Source organism: Gobio gobio (assembly GCF_949357685.1).
Source record: "Gobio gobio genome assembly, chromosome: 10".
Lineage (NCBI taxonomy): Eukaryota > Metazoa > Chordata > Actinopteri > Cypriniformes > Gobionidae > Gobio > Gobio gobio.
In genome coordinates, this window is record NC_137116.1 from 9,616,540 (window position 1) to 9,629,633 (window position 13,094).

At 41.5% G+C, this 13,094-nt stretch overlaps 1 protein-coding gene across 1 annotated transcript in view; it reads right to left on the reverse strand.

Annotated features, from left to right (window-relative positions):
• Positions 1–13,094, reverse strand: part of cacna2d3a (calcium channel, voltage-dependent, alpha 2/delta subunit 3a) — a gene marked incomplete at its 5' end in the record, with an annotated part of 142,230 nt that overhangs the window by 30,441 nt on the left and 98,695 nt on the right. The window contains 5 exons of the mRNA XM_079826478.1: positions 4,011–4,132; positions 7,172–7,267; positions 7,777–7,870; positions 12,729–12,823; positions 12,926–12,971. Coding sequence (XP_079682604.1) covers positions 4,011–4,132; positions 7,172–7,267; positions 7,777–7,870; positions 12,729–12,823; positions 12,926–12,971 — 453 coding nt within the window. The remainder of the gene's footprint in view (positions 1–4,010; positions 4,133–7,171; positions 7,268–7,776; positions 7,871–12,728; positions 12,824–12,925; positions 12,972–13,094) is intronic.

Genomic DNA, 13,094 nt, shown 5'->3' on the forward strand with positions numbered 1-13,094 from the left:
CTACACATTCCCTTTCGAAGTGGAAGTTCAATGCTCCATCTGATATTGACGCTATGGGGAAGCAATACCCAATACACCATGCTGAGGGAATGATTGCCTCCCTTAAGCTGTGAACATGCACAAACATATTGGGCATAGCATAAATTGACTTAATGGACATAAGGATTACTCGGCCAGAGTCAGAGCACCAACCCCAAGGGTGCATCCAAAATGACTCATATAGACTGTATAGTGGTAACACTCCCTAAGCTAATATCATCCAATAGTAGGAAAAGATACCCAAACCTATATAGCAAGAGATGTCTTGGCCTTTACAACCTTCATCCCTCCCTTGCAGGACAGGCATCAGCCTTATAAGGCCCCAAGAGCAGAGCGCTATGAAAAAAATGGCTCAGCTATGTCAGCTTATTTTACCTTGACAAAGCCCTTAGGGAGTAGCCAGCCAAAGGGAGAATATCAACTAAGATATTACCACCAATATTCACAATATTACCACTTCTTCCAGGGGGAAAATCCAACCCTCAACTTCATCAGAAGGGATGCAGATACGAGAGCGGCATAATATAATTGACAAAGTCTCTCAACATCAAACTCGAACCCCTAGGGAGCCTCAGCTCTTCTTAAATACCCAAGAGCATGGTTCCTCAAATCCAGCCCTGGAGGGCCACAGTCCTTAGCTTCAACTCTGATCAAACTCACCTACCCGTAATTTTCCAGTAACTCTGAAGACATTGATTAGCTTGATCAGGTGTCTTTGATTTGGGTTGGAGCTAAACTATAAAAGTGGTCCTCCAGGGCTGGATTTAAGGAACCCTGCTCTAGAGAAATTAGGGGAGAGTGCTCACACCCTGCTTGAGCAGAGGTACTCCTCCAGGATCCAAAAAGACTCCATTCACTAGTCTAAGTTAGAGCGCTCTATTAACAAGGAGGAATGCTTTCCGGTAGACTACCTCTACTTGTGGATCTGGATCATATTAGAGAGAACTTACATGGTACTCAACCAAAGGGGAGCATAAGACCCAACTTCAAGAACCAACAATAGTTGGGGAGGAAGGTAAACTAAAGAGGGAATACAAATTGCACACCATACATCACCTCACCCTACTTAACCCTAAGGGGTATCCTTAAAAAACTCAGTAATTAGCCCTCTAGGATAATGTTGCTGCTCCCCCAAGGGGGAGCCTAAACTAAACAAATTTAGGAAATATATGCAGTTTGTCCAGTAATTCTCATCACCAAGGCCCTAAAAACCCCAAGGGAACCGTAGGGGAGCATAGTTAAAGACTACTGTTAAAGACCCTAATGCAGCTGGGGGAGAGCAGCTCAACCCTACCTTAAGTAAAGGCATTCTACCTAAGCCCTGCTATAGCCAGAGCTTCATCTTTGCTTTAAGCACCAGACCATAGTATGTGACAGATAACAAGGAGGGACTCCCGCAGGCTTACTTCTCTACTTGCTAGCATTGTCCAACCAGGGCCATAGTAATGAGCCTTTCCAAAGGGGAGCTACACTATATTGGCAAATGTTTTAGGACGTCTGATTTTACATTCACATGAACTTTAATGACATCCCATTCTTAATCCATAGGGTTTAATATGGAGTTGGCCCACCCTTTGCAGCTATAACAGCTTCAACTCTTCTGGGAAGGCTTTCCACAAGGTTTAGGAGTGTGTTTATGTGAATTTTTGACCATTCGTCTAGAACCCCATTTGTGAGGTCAGGCACTGATGTTGGACGAGAAGGCCTGGCTCGCAGTCTCCTCTCTAATTTATTCAGGTCTCTGTGCGGGCCAGTTAAGTTCTTCCACACCAAACTCGCTCATCCATGTCTTTATGGACCTTGCTTTGTGCACTGGTGTGCAGTCATGTTTGGGACAGGAAGGGGTCATCCTCCATTTGGAGGGGTGTCCCAATACTTTTGCCAATATAGTGTATATCCCTACCTAAAGACCCCAAAACAGTTGGGGAGAGAGGTAAACAAAGCAGAGGTAATCTTTATGGCCCTACATATCTCCCTTTTGGATGGCCCTAAAGTTTGATGCTAGGTGAATGGAGTTATGTCCTAGACAAGAAAAAAGCAGACTGTAATTTGCCAATAACTCTAAGCCACCATACTCTAACCCAAATGAAGCCGCAGGGGAGCTTATGCTCTACTTAAAAAAACATGTACAATGGGGGAGAGCAGCTCAACCCAGAATTAAATAAAGGCACTTCTCAAGGACCCACTATAGCTTGCATTTTACTCCAGTGCTACCTATAATATGCAATAGAAATCAGGGATGGGTGCTCCACAGGCTGTCTACCTCTACTTGAAAGGTTCTTGAACATTGGTCATACTAGAGAGGCCTATAAAGTCATCGATCAAAAGGGGAGCATACATCTTTACCCTTTACTCAGGAAAAAGAGGCAAGAAAGAGCAGGACATAATGTATTAAACATTCCACAGGCGAACTTCCTCTACTTGTTAGCATTGTCAAACCAGGGCAATAGTAGAGCACCTTTCAAATCACCCATCCAAAGTGGAGCATACATCCCTACTTCAAAACCCAACAGTATTTGGGGAGGGAGGTAAACGAAGTAGAGGGAATCATTGCCCTTCATAACTATACCAAACAACCCATTCACAGGGTTTAATATAAGCTTCTCACAGCGAATGCTTCACAATGAATGCATTCAGCTCCCTCAAGAGTCGAACATGCTCCCGCATACACTAGATTCTTATATCGAGAGAGAATCAAGCAATTACAGAGCTGTTCCCTCGAGAGCCGAACGTGCTGCATGCAAACACTATATTATAGCAAGCTTAACAGAGCTTACCACGAATGCATCGCAATAAGTGCACCCAGCTTTTATCTTACAAAAAGGTGGTTCCTGAAGACAAAAAAGAAGATGGCGTGTATTACAGGCACACTTTTATACTCAAAGGCGATCCGCTTGTGTTGTGAAGTTCAAACTTTGAAAGGAAACTTACTTGCACAATTACTGATGTGTCAAATATTGCTGTAGTAATATCTATATTATTTACCATACTTTATGTTGCATGAATTGAACATGTTCCTTCATTATCTGGAACATTGATGGATATTTCAAAGTGCTGACTGTTATTTTGACAAATAACAAATTATATTTCCCTGCATTAGAAACATTCCAGTAAACACTGCTGATAGGGATTAAAATCAAAAATTATGTTTTAAAGCGCCCAAGTGAAAACAATGGAAAAGAGCCATGAATGAGGATTTGGAAAGAAAATGAGAAATTCACTCTAATGCATTCCAGTCAGTTATTCATGGGATGGGTCGTTAAATAAGGAGAGTAAACCACAAGAGTGCAGTGAAAAATACATTTACAGTAACAACACAGCAGACTGAAAATAACTTACCAAGCGTTTGATTATTTTACTGACAGAAAATGGACAGCTCATTCAATCAAACTGGATTATTTATAGTGCAACCTTAGTCATTTTGAGTGAAAATTCCAAAAATCTGAGCTTTTTCAGAAAAAGGGGGATACCGTTCTCATTTAATTTTAATAAACTGCAGAACTACCACTGTAAAAAAATACAGTAAAACTAGTATCCGGTATCCACGAATATACTGTAAACTCACAATACATTATTTACTGTGTACAGTTAAGATGAACAGAAAGAGAACAACAAAATCTTCTCAAAGAATACAATTTCACGCAACATTATTCCACTAATCATGCAGTGCAATTTTCTTAGCATGAGGGAGAGGAGATTTATCTGATAGGTTTATCTGAAAAGGTCTGTCCACACAATAATGTTTGTTTCAGAGAAGACAATATGTGATGCAGCCATTTAGGCTACTTATGTGGTTAGCGATGTATAGGGGGTACATTCTGAAGACAGCACATTTCAAATGATCAAATGTGATTTAGAAATGTGATTTTGACTACAAATGCTGCAATAGTAACTTTAGTAAATAAATGCATAGGTCCAGACTGACTGGATTACTGCTGAAATTAAACTGGCTGTTTTGTGTGTATAATCACCTGTGTTGAATGGAAGGGAGTAGACAAAGGTGCCAGGCACCTGTTCAGCAGCCCGTTTGTACCACAGAGGAAAATGATCAGCACTGAACACCGCCTCCTTATCCTCTACTGTCAGGAAGTCTCTTATAACACACAACACACACGTTACCTCATTAGGCTGTTATAAGAAGGATGTTAAGATGATAATACACTGCTCAACATTAAGGGAACACTTAATCATCACATTATAACACCAAGTCAATTCAACTTCAGGGATATCAATCTGTCCAATTAGGAAGCATAAGTGATTGTGAATCAGTTTCACCTGCAATTTTTCTGACAAAACTATCAGAAACAGACTTCATGAGGGTGGCATGAGGGCCCGGCGTCCTCTAGTGGGACCTGTGCTCACAGCTCAGTAATGTGCAGATCGATTGACATTTACCAGAGAACACCAAAACTGGCAAGTCCGGCATTGGCGCCCCGTTCTCTTCACGGTTGAGAGCAGATTCACACTGAGCACATGTGACAGATGTGAAAGAGTCTGGAGATGCCGTGGGAAACGTTACGCTGTGTGCATCCAGCATGACCGGTTTGGCGGTGGGTCAGTAATGGTCTGGGGAGGAATATCCTTGGAGGTCGCACAGACCTCCACGTGCTAGCCAATGGTTCCCTTAGGTACTTTGATGACATTGACTGGCCCTCACGTTCCCCAGACCTGAATTCAAGTGAGAACCTCTGGGACATTATGTATCGGAGCATCCAAAGCCGGCAAGTTGCACCACAGACTGTCCAGAAGCTCACTGTTGCCCTGATCCAGGTCTGGGAGGAGATTCAGGACACCATCCACCATCTCATCAGAAGCATGCCCAGACATTGTTGTGAGTGCATACAGGCATGTGGGGGCCATACACACTACTGACTTATATTATGAGTTGCTGTGATGAACTTCATGCAAGTTGGATCAGCCTGTAACGTTTTTTACATTGATTTTTGGCATGATTATGAATCCAGCCCTCAGTGTGTTGATGCTTTTGATTACTTGTTCACATAATTTTGTTCTTAACAAAATATAGAATGTATATAAATAAATATTTTCAAATTGAATATTTCATTCGTTGAGATCACCCATTATTTTTGGCAAATTAAGGCAAATTTCTCAAAAACAACAGTGTGTTGCCAATGTTGGGGAAGCTACTATGGCATGTAGTTTGCCAAGCTACAAAGTTGCGAATAATAATAATAATAAAAAGTTTGCAGACAAGCTACTATTTAAATTTTTTTCCCTTTTACATCAGTCACATCAATGCATTATTACTTTCTTCCCAGGAATGACGAACACAGAAGCCTGAATAACACAATCCCAATTCAAGCAATTTTGTAGCGTATACAGTCGGTCCATTTTGGACTTGAGGGCCTTCGACAGGACACTAAAGAAGTCTCCATTTAAGATGATCACTCAGATCACTCAAAACATTTTTTTTTACCCCTGATCCAGAGAATGACCCAGATAATCTAACTGGAATCTATGAACTGGTCCTCCCTCAGGGGCCAGACCAAAAGTTTCTAAATCTCTGGCTGGGGGGTGAAAATTTGACCCCTACACCTGAAACAAAAGTTGTCTCTGAACGGGAAGCTCCCAAGGTGTGTTGTCCAAGAGAGACACCAGATCTGAGAACCAGACTTGGGCTGGCGAGAATGGAGCCACTAATAATAGGAGGTAATGTGTACAGATGAAGCCTCAGTCACATCTGTACCATGCCACTCAGCCCCAGTGGAGCTGGAGGTGTAAGGGCAAACCAGAGGGGTTGACTCCTCTGAGACAAACAAGTCCACTTCCGTTCAGCTGTACCTCTGCCATATCGACTGGACATGCTGGAGCCTCCATTCACTGCACACTGTTATCAGCAAAAAAAATAAATAAATCCCAAAATGCCCCAAAAAGGGGCATCAAACACAGACTGTTGATGGTGGTTGATGAAAGAGACCACTGTTGTATTGTCAACACATAGTAGCCCCTCAGTTGTGGAAGGAAGAATCTCAGTGCTAGAAATACTCCCCTCATTTCCAGACAGATCCGGACAGATGAGGGACCTCCCAAATGCCACAAGCTGGCTGGACATTGAGAGCTGCACCCTAGCCTGAGAGAGAGGCGTCCATTGCGAGTGTCTTGCAAAGGCGAAGCAGGCCACACTTTCCATCTGCCGATGATTCTGCGTCAGGGCATAGAAAGCCTGTTAACATCCCTTCCACCGGGGCATTGCATTATAGACATACTCGTCCAAGCGGCAGAGGTGATGATGCGAGATGAGTATGGGTTCCTCCATTGCAATCTCCACCTCGGTTTGGAGATCAGGGAAAAATGGCAGGCTCCTTGGAGGAGGCTGCGGATGACCTGGGATGAAAGTGCTCATCAAGTGCACTTACTACAAGGCACTTCCCACAGTGTGGATAACGGGTCTGTGTGCAAACGGATTGTGTTGCATGCAGACTTGTAATCCACACAGTGCCTCTGCAAATCCGTGACCCAAGCCGCGTAGCCGCCTGACTTTTCTTCCCTCAAGAAAGAAGCCAAACAGGAGTGGAGCTTGAACTAAAACTCAATAGTTTTAATTCATTATTCATTTTAATAATATGGGGCAGTCGTGGCCTAATGGTTAGAGAGTCAGACTGGCAACCCAAAGGTTCAGAGAGCGAGCTTCCAGATCCAGAATGGGACTACGAAAGTCAGAGAAATAACAAGAGAAAGGCATCCAATCACACTGAAATTGGTATGCGGCTTCAAGAAATTGGGGATATTCCATGATATAGGCGCGTCACCTAACCTCCATTAGCCAATAGAATTGGCATGTTTTAACATGTGCTTCAGACACCGGTCACACTGGCCTCCTTTACCGTCAACGCCATGACACAGTGTCAAAGTTCCCTCGAAGGGGAACATAACTTAAAAAGCTGCACTGCTTTGAAAGCAGCAGAGCCACTGACACATACAGTGAGGAAAATAAGTATTTGAACACCCTGCTATTTTGCAAGTTCTTCCACTTAGAAATCATGGAGGGGTCTGAAATTGTCATCGTAGGTGCATGTCCACTGTGAGAGACATAATCTAAAAAAAAAATCCAGAAATCACAATGTATGATTTACTATGCAATATAGACTCATGAGAAGTATTTTGTACTTACTGATTGGTCAGTTGGTCTGGCATCACAAAAAGGTTTATGCGTGATAGTCCAGTTCGAGTGCCGAGGTAAGCTATCTCCACCCCTTTATCAGAGTTCCTACCAGAACAAAGAGAACCACAGGAAAGACATAATGAATAATGGAGTGTATAAGGAACCACTTCAAGAATGAAGATTCAGTAACACTTTAGGTAAAACCACTATATATGATGCATTATAAATGTATTTTTAATGCATTGATCATGCTATGTAATGCACCTTATAATGCATTGTATGGTCTCATACATAATTGTATTATAATACATTATAATTATTATCTATTCATTCTTTAGAAAATATAATGCATTAAATACATGACAAACAACCAATTTGAGATGTTATATATCAATTATTATAATGTATTTTATTTTGGTTACAAATATTTATGAAATTATATGATGCATTACAATGTACAGTATTAATACCTTTACAATGCATTATACAAAAATTCATTCACAACCCATTTGATCTCTCTTTGTATATTACAAATGAGGAACTGATTGGATGGTATAAAAAAGTAATTCCACACTTTATTGGCAAAATTTTGTGAAAGTTTGTGTTGTTCTTACTCTGATTTATTAAGAGCGAGGCTGGTCCAGTACGCTTCCAGTGGTGCCGTGACCACGGCATCAAAAAGAACCTCCTGGATCAGATCCTCATCACCTACCAAAACAATCATAGGAGACTAATCATGTTACAAACAAAATATATCTCCCCCACACTTCATGCTTTAATTGCTCATTATAAGGATAATGAGCTCAAGGGAGTCAGAAGAAATGCTGCCTCAATTTTAAACTTAATACAATGGTGTTGCTGTTTGTCATGATTGGCTGCTATAACAGGGCGCATGACGAAGGAGAATTCAAAATGAACACATGAACACACATTATTAAATCCAGGCTTGAGAACAGGAACACACAACACACATAACATAGACAAGACAGGACAAAGAACTGAACAAGACGGGAGTGCTTATACCAGAACTAAACGAGGGAACTAATGAGTCAATTATTTGACAACAGTTGAACAGAAAGAAGCAGGCACAGACATGGGAACTAGTCACAGTTGGTTTTGGGTTTTGTTTCATATTTCCATTTTCTCTTGTCGAGCATTGTTCCCTGTAACCCGCTGTCTGGTGAGTCGATGTCTAGGTCAATTTCATGTGAATGCTCATGTTTATGCTTAAATCTACACTTGTGGTCACAAGTCGAGTCATGTTTCAAGTTTAGTTTTCCACATCTACATTTGTATATGTTTTCACACCAATAAACTGCACTTGCGTTCACTACCCTCGCCTCAGTGGAATCGTTACAGAATACTGACTTGCTAATCATTCTTCACCTCCATCAAGGAGACCGCCCCGGAGAGGACTACGTGGTGAAATTTTCAGAACTTTGTCACCTAGTTGATTTGAATGATGTGGCACTAAAGGACATTTTTAATCTGGGTTTGAATGAACCCGTTAGTTCACGGTTTCCTAGGGGGAAAATACACTGGAATCTAGAGCAATTTATTGATCACCATCCTCTTCCTAGCATTATTCCCACTCATTTGTAGGGTCTGCTTCACACACACCTTTGATTTGGCACAGGTTTTAGGCCGTTCACATTCACACTCACACACAATCCTACAATTTGGCAAATCCAATCCACCTATCCGGCATGTCTTTGGACTGTGGGGGAAACCGGAGCACCCGGAGGAAACCCATGCTGACATGCAAACTCCACACAAGCCAGGGCTCGAACCGGGGACCTTCTTGCTGTGAGGCAACAGTGCTACCCACTGAGTCACTGTGCCGCCCCAGAGCAATATATTGATCATGCCCTACTATTAAGTGGTTCTTCATTTACTGGGGGAATGGTGGATGAGGGGCTCCAAAACCCCACAGTACCCACCACACCAGAGAGTCTCCACACTCCAACTGTCATGTCTGTTTTTTTCATGCCACATCCTCCCCACCAGAGTTTCTGTACACAGCCAGAGACTGTACACATCATGCCTGCCATGCCAGTGTCACCGGCCAAGATGGCCACTAGGGGTGTAACGATTCGTTTTAACAACGATTCGATTCGTATCACGATTTGAGGTTGTCGATACGATTCAAGGACGATATTGGTTAATTTAGAACGATACGATCCGAAACGATTCAGTGACTTGAAATCGATTCAGTAACTTTTTAGCGAAAAATTGTGTGACTGAAATAAATATCTGGATACTGGTCAGTGCAGGTAAAGTTTCCTAGATTCCTGTTGTTTCTTGTAAGGGAATCAGGTGTAAATTAATTATGGATTTAAACAAACAAGTAAACAACAATTAATGGCAAATGCATTCAAATTTTATTTGAATAAAGTGCAACCAACAGTTTAGGATGAATTAACAGGAAGTTAACCTTTTCTGGTTTCATTTTCAATATTCAATACATTTTCAATAAAAGCACAGTAAGTGCAACCAACATTTCAACAGTAGGTTAACCTGCTACTTCTGCTTTTGTTTTCCAACATAAAAATATTACAATATTAATATCAAAAATAAAGTGCAACTAACTTCTCTTCAGGTTTAATTAATAGTAGGTTTACCTGCTACTTTTGCTGTTGTGTTTCAACATTAAAATAATATAAATACAATATTAATATCAAAAATAAAGTGCAACCAACATTTCTTCAGGATGAATAAACTGGCTGAACCTGCTACTACTCTCAGTTTAATAAACAAACAATATTTAACAAAAGATAAAATGTAACCAACTACTCTTCAATGACTCTACAGATTTTTTTCCCAAAAATATCAACTGATCAACATGATCTGACCGCAGAACACTTCTCTGTGCGTTCACTATGTCGCCAGCAGTACAAAAACTCGCTCTGCTGGTACACTGGTGTCAGGAATGCACAGGTAACATTTAGCAAGGGTTGAAAGTACAGGTAACGTTAGCTCTTTCTCCTGATGGCTTGATAATTTCTCGCTCGTTGACTTCTCCTCTGCCATCCGCCATGCTATGTTTTGTTTTCTTAGCGCTGCTGCTGGTGCGAGGCGATGATGTCACAGATAAGCAGACTGAATCGAGTAACGTTTAACGCCTTTATCATTAAAAGTGCTAAGAAAAAACATCCATGTAAAGTCTGACGTGCTTAAATCCAATGCGTTATTTCCTATTATCGATACAATCGATTGATTACCTTTTAAAACGATGTTAGATCGATATATGTCGTTCGGAAGGCCAAGTTGCCGAGCACAGATCGATGTAGTTGGATCATAGGAATATAAATCGATACATCGATGTAGTAGATGAATCGTTACACCCCTAACGATTGAATCGTTACACCCCTGAATCGTTACACCCCTACACGTTTCAGGATCCACCGGACCAGGACCAGCAGACTTAAGAACAGTTTTTTCCCCAGAGCTGTCTCTTTATTGAACTCAAACCCCCGCTGATCCACTCCCCTCATATACTGATAACTCTCCTACCTCACATCCACCTTCACTTTGTTATTTGCACTACCGACTCTTTATTACAGTAACAACTGTTTACTTATTCATTTTGCACTACCACACCGTAACTGGATTATGCTCATTTGCACTGCCGACTGTTATTTACAGTACCTACTGTTTACATTTGTATTTTGCACCGTACTTCTAACTGTAATATGCAATCACTTCCACTGCACTTTTACACTTTTTTTCGGATAGCTTCTGTCCATAATTTATTGCACTACCTTAATCCACTGCCATATTCCTAATTTTAGCCTAACATATCATTGTATACCTCTATCTGTAAAATTCTGTTTATAGTAATAGCCATCTGTATATTATATTATATTCATAGTACATATCCACCTGTAAATTCTGTTCATAGTATTAACCATCTGTATATTATTCACTGTACATATTCACCTGTAAATTCTGTTTATAGTAATAACCATCTCTCTATTTATAGACATATTTATATATACTCAGTACATATCCATGTCCTGCACTTATGCAAACGTTGTATATCCTGCACTTGCTGCTATTGCACTTCTGGTTAGACCTAAACTGCATTTCGTTGCCTTGTACTTGTACTTGTGTAATGACAATAAAGTTGAATCTAATCTAATCTAATCTAATCTAATGGCCACTATGTCTGTGTCTTCAGACAAGATGGTCGCGATGCCGGTGTCTTCAGCCAAGATGGCTGCCACGCCTGAGCCCTAAGCAAAGATGGCCACCATGCCTGAGCCCTCAGCCAAGATAGCCTCCGAGCCAGTGTCTTCAGCCAAGATATACCCGCCGAGCCAGGGTATTCAGCCAAGATGGTCGCCGAGCCAGAGTCTCCAGCCACCATGGCCGCCGAGCCGAAGTCTCCAGCTGTAATGGCTGCCATGCCAGAGTCTCCAGCCATAATGGCCGCCATGTCAGAGCCTCGTCACGTCACGGCCGCCACGCCAGAGCCTTGTCACGCCAAGGCAGCCATGTTTCCCCAGGATAATTTTTTTGGGGGAACTTTGGTACCAAGCTCCAGTGGATGCGGACCAAGTCCACCAGCGCTCCATGGCCCAGGTCCTCCAGTGTACCACAGCCCATGTCCGCCACTGCTCCACTGCCTTTGCCCGCATCTGCTCCATGGTTCATGCCAGCCACTGCTCCACGGCCCAGGTCCGCCACTGCTCCACGGTCAAGGTCCACCACTGCTCCACGGCCCAGGTCCCTTTACGAGCCTGGCCTCCATCCCTCCCACTGGACCACCTTTGCTCCACCACCCTCCTGGATGTTTTGTCAAATTTGGGTTTTGGTTGGGTGTTCCATTAGGGTGTCGGGAGCGACCCTTTGATGGGAGGATATGTCACGGTTTTGTTTCATGTCTTTTATTTTGAAGTTCTTGCCATGTGATTCCTTCCCATCATGTGATCATGTATTGTGCTTCCCTTGTCTTATGTGTCATGTTCTTATTGGTTGTTTTAGTCATGTGTTTCTCAGTCCGGTTTTCACATTGTTTTGGTCTCGATTGTTCACAGGTGTTCCTTGTTTGGTCATCAGTCTTTGTGTATAAATAGTCCTCATGTTTCCATGGTCTCTTGTCGAGTATTGTTCCCTGGAAACCGCTGTCTGTTGAGTCCATGTCTAGGTCAAGTTCATGTGAATGCTCATGTTTATGCTTAAGTCTACGTTTATGGTTACTTTTCAAGTAAAGTCATGTTTCGAATTGATTTTTTCACATCTGCATTTGTATCCGTTTTCACACCAATAACCACTTGGGTTTACCATGCTCGCCTTAAAAAATACAGGTCACAAAGGTAAGAAGGGATTGCAAAAATACAATGAAACAAAGCATACATGTTACACTGTTCTGCTACATTAGAAAAATTATTCAAAATTTAGAATTAGAATTTCTAAATAGAACTTAGAATTTTGTATTTATTTTATTTTGTAATGTCATTCATTAGTACAAAGATTAGTTCAAAGAAGGATGCATATACTTTGAAGAACACAAAAACAAAGAAGAGTCAAAACAAATTTTAGTGTGCATATGCACTCAACTCACACTTCAGATGTGGTTCTCCATTAAAATAGAGCTTAATGGCATCAATCTGAGATAGGAAAAGATGTTCTGGATGTTCCTCTGTGTTACAGTATGTCCTGAAAAGTCAAACCAATCCGTCACACGCATGCAAACATCATATCCATACTGTAGGCACTTCAATAAGGCACTTAATAAAATCTCTAAAGATACTACTATACCATTCATCTGCTAATACAACATCTGGATGCTCCAAATCATGTAGTCCTGAAACAGAAGAAAAACTCATGCTTAATGCTGCTTCAGATTCATATGACATGATTGAGCCAAGTAGGACATAATCCTTGATTAGCAACATTTGTTGCTAACATTAACATTGATTCCTATCAG